The sequence below is a fragment of the Leishmania panamensis genome, assembly GCF_000755165.1.
Source record: "Leishmania panamensis strain MHOM/PA/94/PSC-1 chromosome 35 sequence".
In the NCBI taxonomy this organism is placed as follows: Eukaryota; Euglenozoa; class Kinetoplastea; order Trypanosomatida; family Trypanosomatidae; genus Leishmania; species Leishmania panamensis.
In genome coordinates, this window is record NC_025882.1 from 263358 (window position 1) to 287164 (window position 23807).

The 23807-nt window shown below is 56.7% G+C and overlaps 6 protein-coding genes across 6 annotated transcripts; all 6 read left to right on the forward strand.

Annotated features, from left to right (window-relative positions):
- LPMP_350820 (hypothetical protein) lies at window positions 1-1680 on the forward strand (the record flags this gene model as incomplete). Its single annotated transcript, XM_010704717.1, has 1 exon — window positions 1-1680. The coding sequence occupies one exon, from the start codon at window positions 1-3 to the stop codon at window positions 1678-1680; it is 1680 nt and encodes a 559-aa protein (XP_010703019.1).
- A 756-nt stretch (window positions 1681-2436) lies between these two features.
- On the forward strand, window positions 2437-4122 carry LPMP_350830 (TFIIH basal transcription factor subunit, putative; the record flags this gene model as incomplete). The annotated part of the gene is made up of 1 exon (XM_010704718.1): window positions 2437-4122. The coding sequence occupies one exon, from the start codon at window positions 2437-2439 to the stop codon at window positions 4120-4122; it is 1686 nt and encodes a 561-aa protein (XP_010703020.1).
- Window positions 4123-5141: 1019 nt separating this feature from the next.
- Window positions 5142-6521, forward strand: LPMP_350840 (hypothetical protein; the record flags this gene model as incomplete). Its single annotated transcript, XM_010704719.1, has 1 exon — window positions 5142-6521. The coding sequence occupies one exon, from the start codon at window positions 5142-5144 to the stop codon at window positions 6519-6521; it is 1380 nt and encodes a 459-aa protein (XP_010703021.1).
- A 1056-nt stretch (window positions 6522-7577) lies between these two features.
- Window positions 7578-8441, forward strand: LPMP_350850 (ADP-ribosylation factor-like protein; the record flags this gene model as incomplete). The annotated part of the gene is made up of 1 exon (XM_010704720.1): window positions 7578-8441. One exon carries the CDS (start codon window positions 7578-7580, stop codon window positions 8439-8441), a length of 864 nt encoding a protein of 287 aa, XP_010703022.1.
- Window positions 8442-11443: 3002 nt separating this feature from the next.
- On the forward strand, window positions 11444-16900 carry LPMP_350860 (hypothetical protein; the record flags this gene model as incomplete). Its single annotated transcript, XM_010704721.1, has 1 exon — window positions 11444-16900. The coding sequence occupies one exon, from the start codon at window positions 11444-11446 to the stop codon at window positions 16898-16900; it is 5457 nt and encodes a 1818-aa protein (XP_010703023.1).
- Window positions 16901-21226: 4326 nt separating this feature from the next.
- Window positions 21227-23596, forward strand: LPMP_350870 (zinc finger protein family member, putative; the record flags this gene model as incomplete). Its single annotated transcript, XM_010704722.1, has 1 exon — window positions 21227-23596. One exon carries the CDS (start codon window positions 21227-21229, stop codon window positions 23594-23596), a length of 2370 nt encoding a protein of 789 aa, XP_010703024.1.
- Between the last annotated feature and the right edge of the window lie 211 nt (window positions 23597-23807).

A 23807-nucleotide genomic window follows, 5' to 3' on the forward strand; every position in this document is an offset into this window, starting at 1 on the left:
ATGCAGCGGGAAAACTTGCCACTAGCTCTGCCTTTTGCGCGTCAGTGGACAGTACCTTCCACTGCGGGGAGCGATGCTGGTTCCACTACCCTCGACTACCCCTCGCGACACGCAGAGTCTCCTTCGCCGCTTAGCCAATCTCAGGTACCTCGGACACCATCCCCTGGCAGGGCCAGGCCGCGGCAACCGTTGAAGGGGTCCGTTACGTTAGGCTCACCATCTCCCTTGCCACCGTTGGAGCTCTCACCGTTCGCTTCGCGAGGTGCCGCGTGCTGCTCAGATGCCTCACTGCAGCTGGTGTCGTGCCCTGCACCTGTGGGTGAATTTGCGAGGAACTTTGGATCGACCACCGTACCAGAGGCGGTGTCTGACAATGGTACTGATGGCGAATCGTTCTGGCGGCACCAAGCGCAGCGCTCCGAGGCGACCTGCAGAGCGCTGGAGGAGGAGCTCATCGCTGTCTACCGCCTTCTTGCCAAAGACGCCGTCGGGGGCTTTTGCACGGGGGTGGCGAGTAGTCCTGCTTCTTTGATCGAGTTCGGAAGCACCAGCCCTCTCTACGAGACGGTGCTGCAGGAGCGCAACATGGCGCAACTGGAGCTGGCGCGAGAAAGGGAAAAGGGTTTCCTTCTGCGCTACCGCCTGCGGGAGATGGAGTCGGAGGTGCATCGACTGCAACGGGTGCATTGCCGTAGCGTGGGCAGGCAGCGCACCGGCGATGCATCAAAGCGGCCATTGACATCTGGTAATTCTGCGCCGCACTTGGAGGTGGCTTCCGTGCAGCGCCGCCGCTCTTACAGTAGCTGCTGTTCGAGCTCTCGCTCTTCTACACATTCCACGCATCACGCGCGCCGTTCGCCCACGTACCCACACTCTCGTAGTTCCACGCGACCGTACACCCCGTCGTCCGCGAGATGGGAAGAGTCGCCACGACCAACGTGTGTGCCGATGTCTATGTCCTCTACCCAACGCAGCGACGATTCCATAGTCGCTCGATCCTCGGCACCTCCAGCGTCGTTGCCGACACGTCGTGAGGGTGGCTGTCGGGCCGCCACCGCATCTGTGGAAGCTCCAGCAGCGTTTGCAAGACCCTACGGCCATGGTACAAATTTGCCCGCAAACTCGAACCGACAGGTGTCACACGTTTACAAAGCGGAATCGCGCGACTTGCTCACTTGGGTGCTAAGTGCGCGCCCTTCTTCTTCTGCGAGCCAGTGCCAACCAGCTGCCTGGCGGAAAGGTGCTGCTGCGCCCCGTAACCCAGGACCTGTGCGCCACGCTACCTTTGAGAATCCACCCCGACACGTGTTTCACAGTGACCTCTTCAGCGCCGCTGCTGCTATCAGTGAAGAAGAGGGCAGTAGTCCTCTGATGCGTGGCCCGCCATGGGACGCAGCGGAGACTCGCCGAGCTATGCATCACCGTCGACTAAGGTTGCCCTCTCCGTTGCCGCAAACGAGCGATTCCAACGATAACGACCAAACAAGGGATCACCCCTCGGACACTGTTTCCTCGTTCTGTGCGATACCTTTGATGATGCCAGCGGCACGGAACTCCGTGGATGCGGCTCACGGTGCGCTCTCCAGAAAGGGGGTCCCAACGAAGCCCGCTGATCACTGGAAGTGGGTTGTGTGGCAGCCGCCCGCCTCTGCGTCACACCAACAGTCCGGAGGTGGGTAAAAAGCGGCGACGTCTCTCTTGTTCTATGCACCGCCCCATCATCTCTTTCTTTTGCCCTGTGGCACTCGGTGAAGGACCGGGGGCGTTTGCGGCCTTCGAGCGGTGGGCCGGTGATACTTTTTCCCGAGTGTGCGTGCTGCCTGAGTCACAGCGACGAAGGCGGTGGAGGAGGGGGCGGGGGAATCGTACAGTAATAGTGCGTCGATACCATCAGCGAAAGCAACGTTACCAAAAGCTGACAGGTCAGTCGAAAATGAGCGGAGTTCTCGGTGGCGGCTAAATCTCAAGGCTTACTGCTGTGTTCACGGAGAGGTGAGGTTGTGCAAGACTGCCGCTTTTAGGCGCCCCACCAGCGCTGCTGAATGTGAGGTGCGTGCTGAAAAACCAGTAGTGATGCTCCCTCTGCAGTAAGAGTGGGAAGATGACACAGAGTGCCTGCGGTTGCTTAGGCACTTTCCCCTCCCTTTATGCCAGCTCTGCTCCTTGTGATGAGGGTGCGTGGAGCCTTGCGTCAATCCATCGTTGACCATTCAACCCTGGATGTCTCCTCTTTTACACCCTCACCTCGTCCGCCCTCCGACCCAAATGCTTCTCTTCCTTATTCCTGCACTACACGAACCAACGCAGCGCGCGAAGCAGGAGCGAAAGACATCGGAGGTCGCCTCGTCTTCACGAAGACACACTCGTACATACAGGTGTTCACATTACCTTTAGGAAAGAACACGCAGAAGCTCTCGCAGAGATCAGTCTGGCGATATGTCCTCGAGCTCGTCGGTACTAGATGTGCCGTTTATAGAAGTCATTTGCAGCCATCCCGCCCGCGAGGTGCTGTGCGCCGAGTGCCCTGCACTGCTGCTGCTCATCTACGAGCATGTCGTAGCAGAGCTGCAGGCAGGGCGACGCGCCGTGGACGTGTTCCGTGGCACCTCTCGACAGGACCACTTGAGTGAGTTGCTGGCGATGTCCTCCTTCTCGGAGCTGTTTCAACGCCTTTATCCGCCGTCTCAGTCTTGCGGCGCCGATGACGGTGCTGCGAGCACGTATTTCTGGAGGCAGGTGCGAGTGACCTTGGAGGCCGCGTGGTCGCAGCCGTGCGACGCAAAGGCGCGTGCTCTTCTCACCCAGGTGCACGGTCAGCCGCGGTTCCACTTTTGCGGGCCGCGCGATGCCGTAGTGCCCGGGGAGGGTTATCCACTGCATCCCGTCTCGCTGGAGCGGGCCTTGGCAACGAGCAAGCGCTTCCTCCGCACGGCCACAACCTGTGCGCTGGACGGGTCAGCGGATGCCCTGGGCGGGCGGCAACCGGAGCTGTGCGCGGTGCTGCAGTTAGCCCGGCTGGTGCCGCACGTTCCGCTGACGGGAGTAGCCCCGAAGAAAGAGGTTACCCCGGAGGGGATAAGCTTCTGTATGGTGTCGTTGCAGCAGCGGTGGTGGGTGCTGGTGAACGCGGCGCTAGAGCGCGTTCTGCTGCTTACGCGCGCTTCCGTGAATAGTAGCGGTAACACTAGCGGAAGCAGCAGGGTCACAAAGCCGCTACTGTGGCAGCTGCTGGCGGTGCTGTCTGTGCTAGACACGGCGCACTACATCTTCGCCTTCCCAGAGAGGCAGCAGGATTTTGCGGCTCATCTTCTTCTCGCACGACTAGCCGAGGTCGGGCTAGTGTACCCCGTGCTCAGGGACGACCGCAGGTGCTTTGTTGTGAGTCCCGATTTCCTGCACGCCATTCACTGGCACGCAAATGCGCCGCTTTCCTTTACCTTTAATCACTACCTTGTGCGCAGCGGCAGCGGCTTTAATGACTCGAGGGTAAGTGCAATACGTCGCGAGGACACCGACACAATCATAACCGAAACGAACTTCCGCCTGTATGCCTACACCGAGGACTCCGATCTACTTAACATTTTGCACCAGTTCGCTGAGTTGGAGGAGGTGGTAAACGGGAATCTCCACTGCTACCGCGTGACGCGGGACAGTTTCGCTGCCGCTATGCGCAAGGGCATCACCGCCACACAAGTGCTACGCTTTCTTTCGCTGCGAGCACACCCCAGCATGTTGCGCCGGTACGGAGATAAGGAGGAGAACGGCGATACAAAGTCGCCGTCGCCCGCTGGCGGTGCCCCGTCTTCGACTTTTTCAGCGCCGCCTCGTCGCGCGGCCGTGGCGGGCACGCGCGGAAGCACCACGTTCATTGATGCGGTGACGACGCTGGTCGTTCCGCACTCGTTCTGTGACCAATTGCGCATGTGGGAGCGTGAGTGTCGCCGAGTAGTGTTTGAACATCACGTTGTTCTGCTACGCAACGTGTCGACTGAGCAGCAGAAGGCGGTGACAGCGTATTTGGCGGATGCGGGAGAGGTCGATGCCGTTGTCCACACGGAGCGCGGCTACATGGTGATTTGGGAGGAAGTCTTCGATCGTCTTATCGCACCACTTTTGGAGTGAGCAGTGCAGCGAAGGTGACGATGGCAAAGAAGAGACTACCGTTCCTCCAGCTCTACGTATGCTACTTTCTCCTCCTTAGTGGCTACCGGTGCCGAGGGCGGCAGTGCCTCCTCCCTTCCTGCCCGCTTGTTGCCCACTTGTTTCGTCTTCTATACTGCTTTATACCTTCCTCCTCGTCTGCTGGCAGTGTCTCTCTCCTCCCCACTCACGTGCGCAGCATGCACGCATCATTCATAGGAAGCTGACGAGGGAAACACGCACGTACACACGGAAAGGTTGAGCAAGCGACGTTGCCGTTCTGTCGGTGAGTGCTTGCTGCCAGCCATGTTCTGCTATACATTCGAGATTTGCCCCAAGTTGGGGGCCGCAACGCCCGATGGCTTCCATTTGCCTCCTTTTCTTGTTTAACGTGAGGAGCTGTGCTGTACGAAGTGCTCTGTGCGTCGCATGCTACTCTTTCTGCGCCGCCTAGGCTCACTGACACCGTCTCTCTCTCTCTCTCTCCTTCTTTCCGCCCTTTTTTTTCGCTTCTCTTTGGCATCCCACACGCTGGAACACACACCCACACACCACTACTCGCACCTTCACTCTCGTATCCCCATGACCGATCCGTAGTAGAAGCGGGTAAAACCCCCAAAGGCCTGCGTTTGCGCCCGCGTCACTGTCGTGCTCAGACCCGCTGAGGCACAGACGCAGGAAGCAGGCGTGTCGCTGCTAACGTGCACAGACTCACACTCCCGTGCGTTGGCCGAGGCCATTGCGTACCGGCAGCACGGTTTGGCCTCTTTCGCAGCTGAAACGAGCAAAGCGAGGTCACACGTGGTCTCACTCGTCCCTGTTTCTGCAGAGCCGTGGGTGGCAGTGCAAGACGCTTGACTGACGGAACGGGCAGCGGAAGCACACACGAATCTTGCAGGGCACTCTGCTCCGCGCTGAGCCTTTTTCCTCTCCTCCCTTTTCGGCTCGTTGGGGAGCGCTTTTTGTTGCTGTTCGAGCAAACTTAGTAAACTTCCCGCAAGATGATGCGACGAGGAGCCCCCAAGTGGTTCACGCAGGGCAAAGGGCGTGAACGGTTTCACCGGTACTGGCCGTGGGCTGTCAGCTCCATCTGCACCAGCCTTTACCTCTACAACGGTGAACCTTTTGAGGACGCCGCTAGTGCCATCGTGACGACGATTCGGCGGCCACTTCTCAAGACGATGGAGTGGGTAGAGCTGCACGACGTGGATCCAGAGACGATGTCACTAGAGCTGCCACCAGACATGCTCTTTGGCCCACTGGAGTTCCCGAAGCAGATGCGATTCCTTCTAGCAGCGCTCAGGGCCGACAACGAGCTGGCCGACGGCTACCTGGCTCGGATAATCATTGACTACATGGATTTGTCCTTGGACCCGCCGATTCTGTCGGAGGATGACTTCCTCGCAGCAGGCGGAAAAGCACTTCTCGACTTTAGTGTGGAAGACTTTACCGGCACGGAAAGCCGCACCCAACGCAAGCACATCTTCTTTCAATCAGATCAGTTCCTTCAATTTATTAACATAATCGCTGCCTACCCGTCACTGACGGAGTACTTTGTGAACGAGAAGGATGGTGTGGAACTGGTTCTTCAGGCGTATCGACACAGCAAGAATCCCTACGCCCGCGTGATGGCGATGCGGTCTCTGACCTTGTTCTCGTTCACGCAAGCCGTCGACGGCACGGTGGAGCGGCGCATCTTGCAAAGTAATGGGATGAAGACTATCGTGGAAGCGTACCGGCAGAGCAGCGGTGACCCGACAGACACGCGCTTCCCCACCTTGCTCCTCTCCTCCATTATGCGCCACTATCCTAAGGAGGGCGGTAAGGAGTTCATCGATGCTAACGGCGTCGAGGCGGTCGTGAACAATCTCACTATTGCCCGTTACAAGGGCATTCCGCAGCACATCCGCGTGCTGCACGACGCCCAGCGCCTCCCCAAACAGTCGGTTGGCAAGAAGTCGGTGACGGCGCGACTGGAGGACGCAGATTTTTTGGGTGTTGCGATGGGTGTGTTGGATACCTTTCCTGAGTTCTACGAGGCGACGGGCGAGCTTCTAAGGCTGGTGACGGACGTGGTTCCGGCGCACGCGGATCCGCTAGACCTGCTCGAGTACCGGGCCATGCCGATCCTCTCCAAGTACTTCGTGAAGTGGCGTGAGGACCAGAGTTTTCAGACGGACGGCACTCGAACGCTGGTGGCGAAGCTCTTCGAGCTGATGCTCAACGATAAGACGTGCCAGCGGTGCTACGATCCCTCTGTGGCGTCATATGAGCTGCTCGAATGCCTCAAGACAGCCAAATTGGCCGTGAAGGATGAGCGAGAGAAGCGAGGGACACTGTGTTCAGACCAGCCGCAGCAGCCAGCAAGCGCCACTGCGTAAGGCGTGTCCACTCCAGCATGCACTTGCAGGCACATTGGCCGGCGTGCATGCGTGTGCGTGTGTGTGTTTATAGGCCCAAGAAAGAGAGAGTTGATAGGACGGCGCACATTTACAACAGGCAGCCTCTACTCAGATATTCACTCTTGGCGCCACTTTAACACTCCTGGAACTTCCTCCACTGTTCCCACCAAGTACGCGCATAGAGCTATAGGAAGGAGTCTCTGCGTATACGTGGCAGGTAGTGAGGGATGGTGTACTCCTCTCCCCCTTTTGTTGTTTTTCTTTGCACTTAGCAGTGCCGTTCTGCAGAGTGGTAGAGGGCGACACACCACAAAAGGAATGCGGGGCACGAAATCGGAGGTGATAATGCACGCGCGATATCGTCCTTGTCAATCCACGTTGCGTACTTACCGCGAGCTCCGTGTGACCTCGTCTGTCCCCTGAAGAAGAACACCTCCCATTGAGTAGAATGATGAGTGGTGTCCCGCCTCTCTTCCTACCTGCTGCGGTGCTAAGCGGGGGTGGGAGGCTCAGTGTTGCAGGTGGCCATGCGCTCGCCCAGGGTGTATGTGCTCGTATTTGCGTGTGCCCGCGGTGCTCACCACCTCCCTCTTCACTTTCCTCCTCACTGTTTTCGCCTCTGTCGACCGATGCCATGTGCCTCCACGAGCGCCTGGATCTTCACTGTGCTGTTATGTATGGATGTGTGCTTGTGTTTGTGTGTAAGTTTGTGCTCGCTCTATTTGCCTGTCTGCGTGGCCGAGTTGTGTTGCCGATTTAGAGAGAGTGTAAGCTCTCCTTAATGAGCTCCACGCACTCACAATTCACCGCTTTTCATTTCTTGCCTGCACTACCGCTACCACCCTCAAAAAGGCGGTGCGGGACGAAAGTTTTCTTGCTTTGCGCGATACCACGCCTGCGTCGTGTGCGTGTGGTCTGAAAACCTGTACAACTGTCACACAAACATACACCCATACACCCATACACACCCCTCTCCCCAACAAGAAACTCCACCCTATAGATACCTTTTCTTATGTGCGCACACTTTGAGCAATCATGTCGAATGACGACGCGTGTATTGCTTATGCTAAGCAGCACAACATCCACCATTTATTTGAGCTCATGGCAACCAAGTTGCTGCTGAACCGTCCCGAGAACCCCTTTGCGTACTTGCGCGTCCTTCTCAAGGACGTGGAGGAGTCTGAGAAGAACAAAGGCTCGCACGATCCCACCCAACTCCACTTCAACAGCAACGTTGCTGCCGCAGCCCCTGCTGCAACACAGGACTCCGCGAAGGAGAAGAGAAGCGTGACGCTAGCCGCCTTCGGTCTCGACCAGGCGGGCAAGACGTGCGTTCTTTCCGTGCTGGAGAACGGCGAAGCGGAAAAGAAGTACACCCCAACCATCGGATTTGCCCCCATCAAGTTCCCGCTGGACGACTACAACTTGTGCGTCTTCGACCTCGGCGGGGCTGCCAATTTCCGCGGCATTTGGGTGCATTACTACCACGACTGCTACGGCATTGTGTACGTCATTGACTCGGCTGCCAGCGATGAGCGGGTGAGCGAGTCGCTCATAGTGCTGTACGAGACGCTCCAGCACCCGTACGTGAAAGGGAAGCCGCTGCTGGTGCTGGCGAACAAGAAGGACTTGCCGGAAAGTCGCGGTGTAGAGGTGATTCCCCAGGGCTTTCTCGAAGAGGCGATGGGGGAGAACGGCGCGCCGTACCGTGTGCTGGCGACGTGCGCCGTCGAAGACGACCCGACCTTAGTGGAAGGTATTGAGTGGCTGCTAGAGGCTGTGTCGAAAGACTACGATGCACTGGCGGAGCGTGTGGCTCACGACAGCAACAAGGTGAAGGAGGAGAGAACTCGTCAACGGGCTGCCAGGCTGGCTGCCATTCGCGGCGAGGACGAGTGATGAAAGCCCTAGGCGGAGAATGATTCGACCAAGGTCATCCCCAGATGTGCGGCTGACCCCTTTCTCGACGTTGCTGTTGGTGATTGCTTATCTTTGCTACACCCACCATGGAAGACGCGAGCTTGGATGCATGGGTCAATGTGTGCAGGTGTGTCTGGTGTGTGTCCGTTGGTGCATTCCCCTGCTTCACAGTCAGCGGTAGTTATGTACGAGTGCGAGCGTGATGTAGCTCTGCTCACTTTTTTCCCTGTCCTGCTCTCTTCCCCGCTGCGTGGAATGAGGGTACACTGTTGTCGTTTGATTTTCATATTGCACCCGAGCGACATCAGCGGGTGTGCGTTTGTTGTTCGTGGCCAGCCCTTCTCACGGGTATTGCGTCACTTTTTTTTTTATTTTCTGCGTGAGGGTGACCTCGTGCAGTTTGTGGAAGGTGCGATTCCTGCTGCTGCAGTGACCCGATCGCAGCAGCGATGGCATGGGTGCTTCTCCCCTCAAAGAGAGGCGTAAATGCATTTGCGTTTCTGATTCGTTTTGTGCAGCAAATCAAAGGCGTTTGCGAACTCCTCTGCCACACGCAAGCGATGTTGTGGCTACACCGGAGGCATCATTTGAAAATAATGCAACGATGAAGACAGCAGAATCTCGGCAAAGCACAAGGAAGGGACGGTTATGCCGCGTTGCAACACTGAATGCCTTTCCGTGTGCACGTGTGTCTCTCTCGCTCCTCTACCTCTTGTGTCCGTGTCGTCTTCTCCGCGTGCTTTGGCAGTGACGCCGCGTCGTTTCATGCAACGAGAAGGACGAGGCGGAGACCCTCATCACGTGCCTTTTCATCCAGCACGCGATGAGCGTTCGATTTGTGTTCTCACCATTCAAACTCCCCACACAACGCGCTGCTGTCCTTCTCGCTTCCCCCGCTCTCCCTCAATTTTTTTTTCCGTGTCTCGTTCCATTCCCATCACTGCGTCCTCCCTTCCCCGCCGACAAGAGGCAGGAACGCCGCACTCCGGTTCGCTACACACATACACACATACGGCAGACCCACACGTGCATCGAAGTGCGTATAGGGGTGCATAGGGGGAAGCACATTCCTGCGCAAGAGCAATCAATCACTAAAGCTTCCTCACCCTCTTAAAACACAAGAAGCGCGTCTTTTACATAACCCCCAAAGTAGGGTCGATCGATAGCCGTCAGTGCGCATCCCTTGAAGGGCGCATTTGTGATAAGGAGGAGGGACAAGGAAAAGAGGATCAGTTGCCCGTGTTGTTCTCCACAGCGGGGAATCGAGTGCTCGACGACGGAAAGAAGGGAGAGCAGTCCAAGACCCACTCACACGCACACACGCACTCACACTCACGCACACGAGCATACGGGGCATAGCAGCGTCCACGAAGCCAAGAAAAGACCGGCGTCGAATACGGCGTCGCAAGGAGAGGAGAAGGGACGAGCACGTGAGACCGCCGCCTCATCTTTTCACTACTTACCGGACACATCGCCTTGCGCTTCCTCGTATGGTTTTCATTGCTGTAATGTGTGTGCGTGTCTGTGTATATGTGTGTGTGTGTGTGTGCTGCTTCTTGTTTCCGTTGGTTGCACCTCTCTCTCTCCACGCATCTTCCTTCCTTTGCCGCGTTATTCCCACTGCAGTCGGCACCGCAACTCCGCTCGCTGACTTCACCACCGTTGTCTTTGCTTCTCTTTCCATACCTTTTCCCCATCGTTGGACGTTGATAGAGTGAGACGTAGTCAGTTATACACCAACGCGCCTAGAAGCACCAATCCCCTCTCTTATACCACAGAAACTAAGCACAATCTCTTGAGCTCGTTGAATAATTGTCCTGAATCTCTCGCACGCTCTTCCCTTGTTCGCTTCGCTTTGCTTAAATATAGCTTCTCTCTTGCTGCGCCTCTCTCTCTGTCCACGTTTCTCCGTTGTGTCGGTGCAGTTGCCTTGCTTTGTAGTTATACACAACTGCAGCTCCGCTACCTCTGGCTACTGACCGCGCTGTCACACGCCTTTTTATCATTGAGGCCGACGCAGGGCACTGTCGTCAAGCGCAGTCTCACGTGGGGCTGCTCCACGCGCCTTGATTGTGGTCCCTCGATTTCTAGTCTTTCAAGCATTTCTGTTGTTGGACCTCAGCTCTTTCTCTTCAACAGCACAGCCTCAATCGCTTCTGTTCACGGCGGTGGCTTCATACAGGGACGCCTTCTTGTTGGTCTTTCTTCCCTTGCTCTGCTGGCACGTGCGCAAAAGGGAAGAAAGAAGAACGCCGGTGCGCATCTAAAGCCTTTGTTGTGGGTACCACCATCTCGTTTTTTTTTTTTGGATCTTCTCCCTTCGCCCCCCATCACCCATAACCGACTCCTTACCCTTCTTGTACAGGCACCCCTGACCTCCTCGCCGCCGCCCTTGTTTCCCTGCCTCCCTCCTTCTGGATTGTCCTTTAGGTTGACATGCATTGTCCCTTTGTATCTCATCCTGCTTTCTTGACTCGCGTGTGTTCTTTGTTTTCCGTGTATTTCTATACATTTTTTTCTTTGTTGTCGCTGGTGGTGTCTTCTCCCCGCCAGTCCTTCTCTCAGTTTTCTCTGTCTTTCCTCCGCGCCTTCTCTAACTGACCGCGTGGTTGCTTCGCTTCTTCGTTCTTTGTGCTCTTGGAACACTTTAAGACATGCCCATCACATCCGCGGTTTCTGGATCGCGTCGCCATCGCAGCACCGCGAGTGCGAGACCGCCACCACGCCCCTCCAGCACTGCACTTCCACTCCCAGCACGCTTCCCGAACCATCTGCAGCACCGCCTACCTAGTGCCTCGACATCTCAGGGTGGCTTAGCAATCCCTGAGCTGACGCCGACGCGACGCGACTCTTCCATTGGCGCCAACAGCACAAACCCTCGTCTCCGTTGCGTTAGTGTGATCGATGCCGCCGCGGCGCAACGGAACTCTTTGGTTCCACGGATCCCAATCGACTTTGCCTCTAAAGAGAGCCGAGAAGCAATGCGCCGACTACGCCGCCTCTTCTTGCCCGTGATTATGCGGATCATCCTGCGGCATAGGCGTCGCTCGCGCTGGAAAGACGGGCAGCCGCCTCGGCGGTACACCCCTGAGTCGGTGGTTGCCGCCATCATGAGCACCAAGTCGCGCCTTGCCGACTGCCCGCAACAAGTGGTAGAGAGCCTGGCAGTCGGCGCCACATTCAGGTCGCTCGCGCCTAAGGAGATCATTGTGTACGCCAACGAGTCCCACGTGTCGTGCGGCATTGTGGTGTTGCTGCATGGGCAGTTAGAGGAGCGGCGCCCCGAGGAGGGTGGTCGAAATTGGAAAAAGGGCGGCGGTGGCGCCACGCGTCCTATTTCCACGCAAACGCACCGACTTCACAAGGCGATGAACATACTCTGTCTGATGTCTGTCATGTGCGAGGATCGCGCCACGTCGTTCCTTGCGACTCGCGAGGGCGAGGAGGCAGACGTCGCGATTATTTCCTCTCGCTGGTTTTGGGAGGTCACCTACAGCAAGACACAGGTGCCACTGCTCACCACCGACGTGATGGGGCGCACTCTGCGCGAGGTTGTCCTGCCGCATCGCCGTGACATGTTACTAGCGGATTACTTTCCCACATCCGCAGTGCTTCTTCGCTCGTGGATGTGGTCGATGCTGACGGCGAGCGACCGCGTCAAGCTGAGTCGTTCCATGGAGGTGCGCGTTCTCTCCGTGGGCGATGTTCTCTTTGACGAAGGCGTCTACTGCCCATACATCTATGTTGTGCGCCGCGGTGCCCTCACAGTGACTGTGAAGGGCGAGGCGCTGGCAGTTCTGGAGGCTGGCGCCGCCGTGGGAGAGCAGAGCGTTCTGTTTCACGACAGACGCAACTGTAGCGTGGTCGCAGCCACTGTGTGCGAGCTTTACGCTCTGCACGCGCGCCACCTTTTGCATCGCTTTCTGAAGTACCCTGAGAGCGCCCGACGCATTATTGCGGAGGCCAAGGAACGGCAGAGGCGGTGGATGGAGGAGGGTCGAACACGCGATGTTTTCGGACTCGTGTCCATTTTGAGCGGCGTGCCGTGTCTCGGACACACGACGGACGCTATGCGGGAGGAGATTGCACAATGTGCCACCGTGCTAATTCTCCCGCAAGGTCAGACGCTGATCTCCACGTACGAACCGTGCACCTTCTTCTGCGTTATCGGCCGCGGAGTGGTGACACTGACGAGCGTGATCAAGACCGCCGCCGTCGCGGAGACACCCTCTAGCACAAGCCGCACTGGGCGCAAAGGCGAACCCCAGTCGAGTGGGCAGTGTGTGTCTGTCGCGAAACCGATTCCGACCCCGCTGCCAGAAATCCGGCGAGAGGGACGCAGCGCCGGCGACTTCTTTGGTGAACTGTGCTTGAAGCCGCACTTGTGGCCCTATGACGTGGTGTGCGACTCCACGGTCTGCCTCTGGCAGTTTGATCGAGAAGCGGTGCTACGAGTGCTGGAGAGAAACCGCGCCGATGCGCAGGCCATCGAGGTGTGCCGACAAGGCATCAGTCTCTTCCGCGCCCAACGCGGTGAAGCCAGCATTGTGGAGGGCTTCAACGCTCCCGTCGCCCCTAACTCCGTGACGAATGGATTGCGCTCGCGGGCGGGCAGCCAACGCAGTCGTGCGCAGTCGGCCGACTTGGCGACGTCGCCTTCAGGAGTGCGCAACAGTAGCGCTGGCGGTCGCTCCGGTCGACGTTCGTCTCTGTTGCAGGTTGCTGCGACAGATGGGTCAAGAGAGTCGCCCTCAGAAGACCCCACCCTTCGTGGAGGTAAAAGCGTGGGTGTGGATTGGACACCTGAGCAGTGGACCACGTACGCCGTCACGCGAATGCAGGAGGGATTGCGTGCCGAGGACGCAAAGGATTCCCCGCCCGCACCCATACGCGATCTGCGTGACGTCGACAAGGATGTGGAGAGGACCATGAACGAGAAGGTGCTCCAGCTCGTTGCCGTGCGGTCGGATACGCCACCCAACCCAGCTGACTGCGACATCAGCGGCGACTCGGGTGAGCTGCAGTCCATCATTGTGGAGCAACTCTTCCTCATTATGACGGAGAAGCAGTCAAGGTTTCTACGCCAGGTGAATGATAGCAACGTCCGTCTTATCACGGAAGACGACGATACGCAGGCCATGGGGGAGCAGAGCAATAGTCTTGCCGATATGAGTCTCATAGACGCTTTGCACAATGCCGAGGCGCCGGTCGAGGTGGCCGAGGTGATGCGTTTGGAGGACATCGGCACGTTACCGCTGGTAGGTAACCATCTTCTATCGCAGCGCTCGATGCCGTCGTCGTCTGTCCACGACTTCACGGATGCGGTGGATGTTATTAATACAGGCTTCGTCGATGACCCCCTCCACGTAGAAGGCGCTGGTGGCGCCCAGACTGGATGCTCCATGCCTACCGCTCCACTCGGTCGCACTCGTCGTTCTACCAGTCTTTGCGCGATTGGCGAGGCGAGCGCCATCTTCGGGGCATCGCTGAGCCTCCGCATGTCCGTCAGTCGCAGTCACTTCGTGCGTCCATCATCTGGAGTGCCGCCGTCGCCGCGCTGTAACAGCGGACGCGATGACTTGCTATCACCAGCGGCGATCGGCGTCACACGCCCCATGAGCTCTAGCGAGTCACGCGTGATGCCACCCGTGCGTACGCGCCCCACGAGCGTAGACTTCAATCAGTTTAATAGCAAGCTTAGTGTTGACCGCTCCACCTCACTTCTAGACCGCTACGTCAAGATAGAGGATCAAAACTACTTCGACAACTTCGTCGAAGTACTTCCGCTGCAGCGGGACGAGATGTGGGCTCCGGACGAGGTGAACACGGACAGCGAAGTGGGCGCAGGGGCCATGGTCCTTCTGCTTCTTCACGTCCGCAAGTGCGATTATTTGTCTGCCGAGGTAATGCAGCGATGCGCGCGGCCTATTGTGAAGGTGACACTGGGGCAGCGCGTTCTGGTACGCACCTCGGTCATGGAGAACCGCACGGCCCCGCGCTGGCCGATCGAGCACTCGTCGTTCATCAGCTTTGTGCGGCGTGGCACCGACATTGTCTTCTCCGTCTGTGACATGGATAACGAAAGTTGCATTGTGTATCAGACGTCCTTGTCGACGGCGAGCATACACGAGAACGGTGGGGTGGGACAGCAAGCCATGTCGCTGACGGAGCTATCAGCCATGGGCTGCCCTGTCAATACAGAATTGGACGCTGGCGTGAAGGGCGCTCAACCAAGTGGCATGGGCAGGCAGGATGCGAAGCAGCCATGCGTAACGACGACCATGCTAGCCGTGACAGCTACCAAATACAAAGCTCTCCGGCAGTACCTCGAAGCAAGAGAGAAGGCGATTGTGCACCCTCCGCTCGCGTCGGAGAGCACAACACTGTTTCTACAAGTGATGTCGGTGGAAGGCCTCAAGCACCGCATTGAGGCCGCTCTCATAGTATCCCTCTACGACGGCACAACAAGCAGAAGGCTTCTGGAAACCGAGCGGGTGACGCCGAAGACACGGAGCCCCGCCTGGTCTGGGGAGAAGGGCTTCGTAATTGTCTCTGGCGAGGGCGGCATCTTGACATTTGACCTGCTCCACAAGGGGGCCGTCATTGGCTCCACCGAGGCAACGGTGGACGAGCTTATTTTTGGTGGCGTAGGACTGAGGCGTTTGCCGCTTCTACAGGCCCAGACGGGCCGACTTGTGATAGGCCACCTCGTGTTAGGCGTCCTGGGAGCGAGGCTGAGGGATAGCTTCGAGAATCGTAGCCGCGACTGGGTGACGCACTTCGCTGTGGAGGAGCTCTCTCTAGCGAGGGAGGGCTTCTCCATCAACCCCGACCCCTTCATTGTGCTACGTGACGGCACCGGGGCGGTGCTGATGCGCACACCGCTCGCCTTCAGTGCCTTCGAGGCATCATGGCCAATGTCAGAGGCAAGCTGCTTGCTGCAATGCCCACGTCTCCGCGGTAGCACTGTGGCCTACCAGCTGGAAGTCTGTGACAGCGACGAGAATGAGGTTATTGGCCGCGCCACCATCGTACTCAGAGATGGCGGCGCTGGGCCGGATCATCGACACGATATCTTGCTCGATCCACCTGGACGCGGTGTAGTGCGCCTGCGCAGCCTTTGCCTTCCTGTGTTAGAGCTACCACCACGCGTCACCGCTCTCTGCCCACCGTCCTCTTCGCAAGTGCAGTTTTCGGAGTCCTCTATGCTCCTGCTGCTGCACATGACTGGGTGTACGGATCTGCCCGGCGGCGCGTCGGAGGAGCTCCAAGCGGACGCGATCGGCACGTTTTCTATTGACGCGCAGCCGTATTTGCGCACGTCTCTACAGGAGGCAACGAGGGCACCGCGGTGGCCCTTCTCGAAGGCGAGCGTGCTGCTGCGGATTCCATCACAAGACGGCGGCAGTGACGCTGCTGGAGAGGAGGTCAACCTCCAGCAGCAGCAGCAGCAACACCGTCATGAGTGTCAGTTCGCTGTCTACGACGGCGTCGTGGATAAAGTGAGTCAGATTGGCCAGGTCGCCGTTCCACTTTCGCAACTGCTGAGCAGCACGTTGCATACATATCCCCTCTTTCCTCGATGTAAGGATGCCGATAAGGGCGCCTCAAACCTGCAGCCGTCCGTGAGCACAGCGACGCGCACATGCGTGACGTCCGAGAGGACGGTGGGCACCGTGCAAATCTTCACACTGATTGGTTCCCTCGGGCATCAAATGCGCCGGACAGCAGAACAAGATATAGGTGCGCTGCTGGCGCCCATCTCCGCTGTCCGTGTCGATACAGCGCCAGATCAGCTGCCGTACTACATTCCAGGAAGCGCCGAGACCACCACTGTGAGGGCATCTTCGGCGCTCGCCGCCACGGTGGTGCTGAGTGTCAGTAACATGTGCTACGTCTTGCCGAGCGCCTCAGAAAAGTATGTCCATCTTCTTGTACGCTACGGCGCCACCGTTCTCTTCTCTGTGGAGCGGCAGATGGGGGCGCTCAGTCACTTCGAGTGGAGTCCGACGGAGGCGTCAGCAGCGGTGTCCTGCGCGTCACTCCCACCGGACGCGGCACTTGTGGTGGAGCTAACGGCGATGGATGTGGTAGAGGGGAGAAGCGAGATGCAGAATGATATCGCCCCCTCAGCGATCGGTGCAGAGGCGCAGTCACCCACGAAGGATGGTAACCAGCGTGACACCATAGCTAATGGAAGCGTCACTGTGGACAGGCTATCACTCGGTCACGCTGAGTTGCCAGTATCAAGACTGTCGTCTGTCAAGACAGGTGAGGTGGAGGTGGTGACGCTGATGCTGAGCGGTTCGCAGAGCTACCCTTCCACTCTAGAGACGACAGGACGTCCTCCCAGGGTCGTGCCATCGACTGGAGCTCCAGGGTACGTTCAGGAGACCCTGCCAACTGTTTCGTTCTGCATCTTCGGCAACCGCGCCTAGCCAAGCTCTCCATACCATGGCAGCATAGGGGTGAGGGTGGGAGGTTCTAGAAGCCTGCTAGTGTCCAGTGAGACGAGAGCATCTCTATCGCTCTTGTTGGCACCCCAACTGCACAGTGCACTTGTGCTCGCGTTTTCTCTCATTGGCGGGAGGAAACGAAGAAGATGTTCGGTCTGAAAGGGCTGCCGAGGTGGTCGTGAGGGTGAAGGGTGAGGCGGTGGTGGCCCTGTACACTTCTCCTGGCAATGCGACTCTTGCCAAGCACTATTTATCTGGAATGGAGCCCTTCTGTTTTCCATGCGATCTTCAGTTGTTGTTGTTGTTGGAGGGTGGGGAGGGGGGGAGGCTATTTTCTGCGTATTTGTGATTGCCTTTGTGCCCCTTGCGTGATGCTGATGGTCGGTAGGGGCCTTTTGTATGTATGTGTGTGTGTTTTTTTATTTTTCGTTTTCAGTGGCGGTCGTGCACTTCTTCTTTGTTCTGTGCGCTGACTGTTACGTCGCACTCCTTCCCTCGCTTTGCTCTGCTCACCGCGCCATAGGCGCCCCCACCCACCTACAAACCTTTTCTCGGTTTATTTCTTCCAAAGGCTGCTGGGCATCTCCGCACAGTACCACACTCCTTCCGCCTCCCTCTTTCTCCCTTTTCCATCTTTGAGGTCCGCGTATTGCACCCCGATGATTTTATTCACGGGAACAGAAGTATTTCCCACTGCCATATTCGCACGCTCGCCTGCGCGTATCTACAGGACATTGGGGAAGAATGTCTCACTCACCCCAATCGCCCCCTCCCCCCCCCCACCACACCCACACCCACACCCACACACATACAGCAGGTCTAAAAGAAAAACACCATGTACGCTGCCCGAACGTATCGTTGCGCATTACTGCGCTCTCCTCACGCGAGTTCAAAGCTGATGAGGGCTAGTGTCAGTAGCACTCTGCGGAAGAGCAAAACATAGCAACAACGAGCACTCCATAGAAAGGCGCCGCCCACTGTTGATGCTAACGCTTCGGAAATGCTTGTTCTGGTTTCTCTGGTGCTACCGCTTTCATCGGGATGCCATATCATCCTCTGCTTCCACCTTCTAGTCCTGTTGCAACACTGTGCGCTGAGCTTTCCTACGCAGGTAATGAAGTCCGTGCACTTCCAATGCAACTCTTCGGCATCGCGTGTCTTCGTCACTGTCTTGCATTTCTATTTCTCTACTCTCTCATCCCTCCTTACCTGTGTCTCTCTCCCTCTCCCTCCACATGTACGGACCCACATCCACCATACTACCCGCCAAGTGCACGCCCTCGCATAGTATTGCTACCTTTTTTTTCTTTGCTTTGTTTCGAGCCTCCTCATACTATATTTGGCCTCTTCTCTCGCCTCTTTTCACCTCTTCTTCGCTTCGCCCTCCCCCTCTTTTGTTTGCGCTGCTCCCTCTTACGTCTCACTCCCGTGCAGTTCTCTGATATTTTCATCATTTATTTATTAATTCTCCCTCCTCCTTTCGCTCTGTACGATCGATTTGTCGCCAAGCTTCTCCCAGATCTCACCCGTGTGCGTACGTCCTGGTGCGCCTCTGTGTGCGTGGATATGTGCGTATACGCACTGAGCATACACCCTTCTTCACCTTTTCCCGTCTACTTCGATTCCCGTCGTTCCACACACAGACATCCAATCATACGTTCACGAGACCTCTCCCCTTTAAACAGCTCTCTAGAGGCGCGTTGCGGATTTTTCTTCGTTCTTCAGAGGCTACCTTTCACCTTTTGTCTCCCCACCCCTTCTCTCGTTACGTGCTGTGTCGCTGGGACGCTGAGCGCTGCAACGAAACTTTCATTCATTTTTTTTTCCCGTTTCGCGCCTGACAGCTTTTCCTCTTATTTTTCATTCTCCACCGCTCAGAGTGCCGCTTAACAACTACCACTGTCCACCACCATCAGCTACTCTGACTTTTCAAACCATAGAGGGAAAGGAAGGCACGGGGCAGCCATTGGTAGACTCAAAACACATGATCACGCACTGACGCACGGAGGTGTGCCAATAACACGCAGTGTGAGGTTGTTGCTGTGCCCAGTCGGTGAAATCAGTTAGCATTGATGGGTAGCCAAGAAAGCGGAAAATACACAAAACGGAAAGGGGCGCAGCTCTTGTAGTTGAGCATACATCTATACATACGTATATATGTATATGTATATATATGTGTATATATATATATAGTATTATTACACAAGTCAGAAGAGACCCAGCGACTGCTGGACGCTTGCAGAATAATAAACGCACAGAAAGGTACAAGGCCAGACCAGGGAGGGAAGAAAAATAGCCACCAAAGAAACCCATCCATCTTGATACAACATTTGAGAAGAGATCTGTTGGTCCGTTGGCTGTACTCACTGATCCCTGAGGATAGAAGGGGCAAACCGACTGCCATCGTCCTCATTTTTTCTTGCTCTCCCTCCGTGCGTCTCCTTTTTCTGTACGTGCGCAGAATTGTAGGCTCGCTACTACGGGTGGTGTTGCCCTTTCCCTCTCCAGTAGAGACTTCCTCGCTGTCCCTCACCCTCCAAAGGCGCACGCTCTGTTTATCTTTTGCTTTCTCTGACCCTTAAAGGTAGTCTTTCTTTCCTAACCCCCCCCCACACACACTCCAAATCACTGACGACTCTTTGACTTTACTGTTTCCCTGCGGAGCTGATTGCTATTTTTTCCCCATTTATTTGTGCCTTTGCGCTTTTATTCTTCTCATCTGTGCACTTGCAAGGCCACTGTGGGTGTCGTGGGAGTCTTATTCTCTCTTCTGCCTCTTTTTTCTTAAGGTTCTGCTAGCGGGCTAGCTGCTGCTTGCGTGTTCGCGTACGAGCATCCGTGTCTACTTACGGTTGTCGCTCTCTGTGCGCGGGCCTTTGTGTTTGTGTGTGGGCGTTTGCGGTACGCAATTTTTTGTTTCTTGTTTCTTTTTGGCTTCGCTTCTGTTCATTGTTTTGGTTTTCTGTTCCTCCCCCTCCCTCCCTCCACCCTTTCCTCATTCCTCGCGTTCTTTACCCTCTTTCTGTATTTGTTTGCAAGGATTGCACCTGTCACATTCATCTCTCCTCAGCTTTTCTCTCTCTCTCTCTCTCTCTTTCTACCTCACCCCTGCACTTTTTTTTTCAGCTCTCATTTCGTGTTACTCTTACACCTCCACCTCTCTCTTTCAGTCTTCGCTTTCACAGTGTGCATAGGTTGCACGAAAGGCCTTTTTTTTTTTTGCTTTGTTTGGCGTATTTGGCTGCTGTACCTGTAGTTGAGCTAGCGAGGCGTTTGTGGTTTCTGTTCTCTTCTCTTCCTCCCACCCCCCACTCCCCTTTGAGGCTCTCTCGTGTGCTCGACGCCTGCACCTCACCGTGGACTCAACCCCTTTTCACTCTTTCCCCGCCCTTCTTGTCTCTGTCGCCGTCATCGTTACATCCCCTCTCCAACCTACTTTTGCTTTGCTTGACCGAGCCATTCGTGTTTCTTAACTTTTCCTTTTTTCCCACTTGTTGTGAACGATCTTCTCTTTGTGCCTCCATTAAAATTACCTCTTTTCTTTCGCCCTGCTCTCGTTTTGTATGGCTTAGACGGAGCGCAACTGGAAAGGGAAGGCACACTGATCCAGACGAACCTCCTCTTCCCCCCTCCCCCATCCATCCATCCAGAGAGAGAGAGAGAAGAACGTAAAAGAAAAGGAGCTTTCGGCGAAAGCAAAGCGCCGTTTTGTCAGCTGAGGACACGGTTCTTCTGACGTTTGATGTTCAGTTTTGTCTGTTTTTTTCCCCCCTTCCTTTCTCTCTTTCGTTCTTTTTTCCTTTTCATTACTTTTTGAGCTCTCTGCGCCTGGACTACCCTACGTCTCACGCTTGTATAGCCCAATCGACCAACCTCCACCTTACTTTTGTTTCACGCGCTCCTCCCCCCTCCCCCACCCTTTCAATACATTATCTCGCGTCCCTTGCTGTTCTCGCTCCCCCCTTTCGTAGTTTCCTGTTCGTGTGAAACTGCGTTGCTTCCCCTTTTTGTCGGGGGGCCGCACCACGCACCAGAGCTCGGAAATAAGACCAAAAGAAGGAACAAGGGGCACTGAGCAGCCGACTTGCGCGAACCTGAATTCGTGGAGAACAGCCACGAACTCACACATACCTGCACAAGAAAAGGCAGCCAAGTCACCGTGACGATCGCTGGACCTCACGCGGCAGAAACACGAAAGGAGTTCAGAAGACCGAGTGCACTTTGAGTTTTCTTTTCGCGCACGACTCTCTTGCACTCGTACGTTGTGTTACTGCCCTGCCCTATTGCACCATATACGGTGACCAGAAGATGATCTACAAAGCCTACGGATCACCGATGAACAGCAACAACGCTCACATGTACTCAACGTATGCACCTCCAAACGCGTACGGCCCAGGGCAGAGCGCCAGTGCCACGGTATACGACTACGCCAGCGCAGACGGCCACATCAGTGGCATCCCATATGGCTATCACACAGACGCTTCTCTGGGCACTACGTACGAGTATAATGTCGGCAACAATATGCCCAATGGTGGTAGCGTCTACTGTGGCTATGGCTCCCGCGGTAATGGCACGAATGGGCGTGACAGAGGGGGCGACGCGACCGGCCTGCGCCACCAGCACGGGTATGATCAACAGAGCACATGTGACTACGAGGTCCACGACAATCAGCTGAAGGCTCCTGTGGTGGTGATGCCGGCGACGGTGGTGTCCACTCTGGGGAGCGCGCGCCTCTTCAGCAAGCCACCAAAGCCCATTGTGTATGGCTCTCGGTGCGTCGTGCGCATCTGTGATGCGTTCCAGGAGGGCCGGTGCGTGGCTGGTGACCGCTGCCACGATATCCACGTGAGACCTGAGTACCTGGCTGAAATGCGGATGGAGATGAGCTCATGGCTGTTCAACCGAGAGTGTGAGTTCCGCCAGGCGATGGAGTGCGACGCGGAAAAGACGTTTAGCATTTTCGTGGCGGACCTCAAGGAGGTAGTGGAGGTCCCAATCAGCTCGCTTGTATTCACGAAGGGTCTTTATGTAGATCCGGCGATGCGTGCGAAGCGCGCCCGCGGCGCCGGCAGCCATGGTCATGTGCACGCGATGATGCAGGTGCCAACCAGCTGCGGCCTTTACTCGACTGACCCGCTGCAGTGCAAGTGGGAGCGGTGGTGCAATCAGGTGCACATTGACCACCGGTGGATGCAGGCGAAGAAGGCGGAGTTCGACCAGTGGTTCATAGAGCTGCAGAGCCGCTACTTCGCGCTCGCTCCTGATGACATTTTCACGGTGCACGACCCACAGCTCAAGAGCAGCATTGCACTGCCCAAGTTCAGCATCGCGGGATTCTCTCGTGGCCTCTTCCAGGGATCGATGAAGAAGCTCGCAAGTGTGTGTCTGCTGTTCCAGCGCGGCAAGTGCACGGCCGGCTCGTGCTGTAATCAGATTCATGTATTCCCGCAGTATCTCAGCGTTGCACGCGAGTATGCGGCGTTGGAGCAGTCTCCTGACGCGCACTGTGAGGAGAAGCAGCGGCTGAGGCGTGAGATGGAGCTACTGCGCAGTCCCCTGATGGAGCAGGGGCTGCAGGTGCAAGGAGAGTCACCCGCGATGGAGGCGGCGTTGCACCCCAACATGGTGAGTTTGGCGAACGAGGAGAGTCACAGCGACGCCATGGACCTCAAGGCAGCTACCGAGGACGACTTAGCCTCCAGTGGTGCCCTCTTCGAGCACGTGCAGGTGGACGAGGACGTGGAACCTGCAAGCCACCTCGTCAGTGCCAACACGTCCCTTACACGTCGCCTGAACGCGAGTGTGCCGGACATTAACCTCATAGGCGCGCGCCACATGAACAGCGACGGTAGTTATAGCTTTAACCCCTACGGCAGCGTCACTTCCTTGCCAGAGGGGTCGACGTCGTACAATAAGTTCCCCGGCACGCGTGGCAGTGGGCAACTGATGGAAGGCAATGGCGCCGTGCAGTACACGCCGGGTAGCGTGCAGCTTCTCTCAACAGGTACGAAGGGAATGCGCCGACTGGTGGCCCTCGTTTCGCCAGAATTGGGCAGCAGTATGGTCGAGGTCCATCGTAACGGAGACGATATGGGTATCAGCGGCAACACCGGCGATGGTGGCTTTTCCATCGGCGCGCACGAAAAGGCGGCGCAGCTCGTGGGGGCGCACCGCAACAATGGTGGCTACCGCGCCATTGCACACCCGCTTGGTGATGAGGGAGGGCGCTACGATGGCACTGCGCAGGGCGAACACAGCTGCTCGCTTCACCCGCTCGACTTTGATGCAAGTTGGCAATTCTCGCCCCCTCCGCTCCTGGGCTTTGACGCGTCGACAACGAGTACGCACCGTAACGGCTCAGTTCGTGACGAGGACCCGCCCATGCACGCCCATCTCCGTCTGGCCGTCTCGAACTCGAGCTACCCCTACCCTGGTTCCTCGACCACGTCGCAGCAAAATCTGCTCTCCACACCGATGCAGCGGGCCTTGACTAGTGCGGCCACTGCGGCCAAAGTCCGCTTTGCCACCAGTGCGGCGTCCTCTCGAGCTTACGCACACCGCTCCGCAACATCGCTGCCCGATTCTTACACGACAAATCCCGCCATGAGCAGCTCTGTCTCCTCTTTACCCGCAACGAGACCTAGCTTCATGGGCGGGCAGACCACTGGCATTCGGTAAGACGACATCGTGGTCGCGCTGTGAAGCAAGAAGCTGCTCTTCATGCTTACCGCCTTCAGAGATGATGACAACACAAGCCAGCGGCATCGCAGCGCGTCTACCACCATCACAGCAAGTCAAAGTATTCTCTTCTTTTTTTTTTTCTGTCGTTGAAGCTGCTGATGCTTTTCCACTTGGTCGCTCTCCATTATTCTTTGGGTTCTCACCCTCC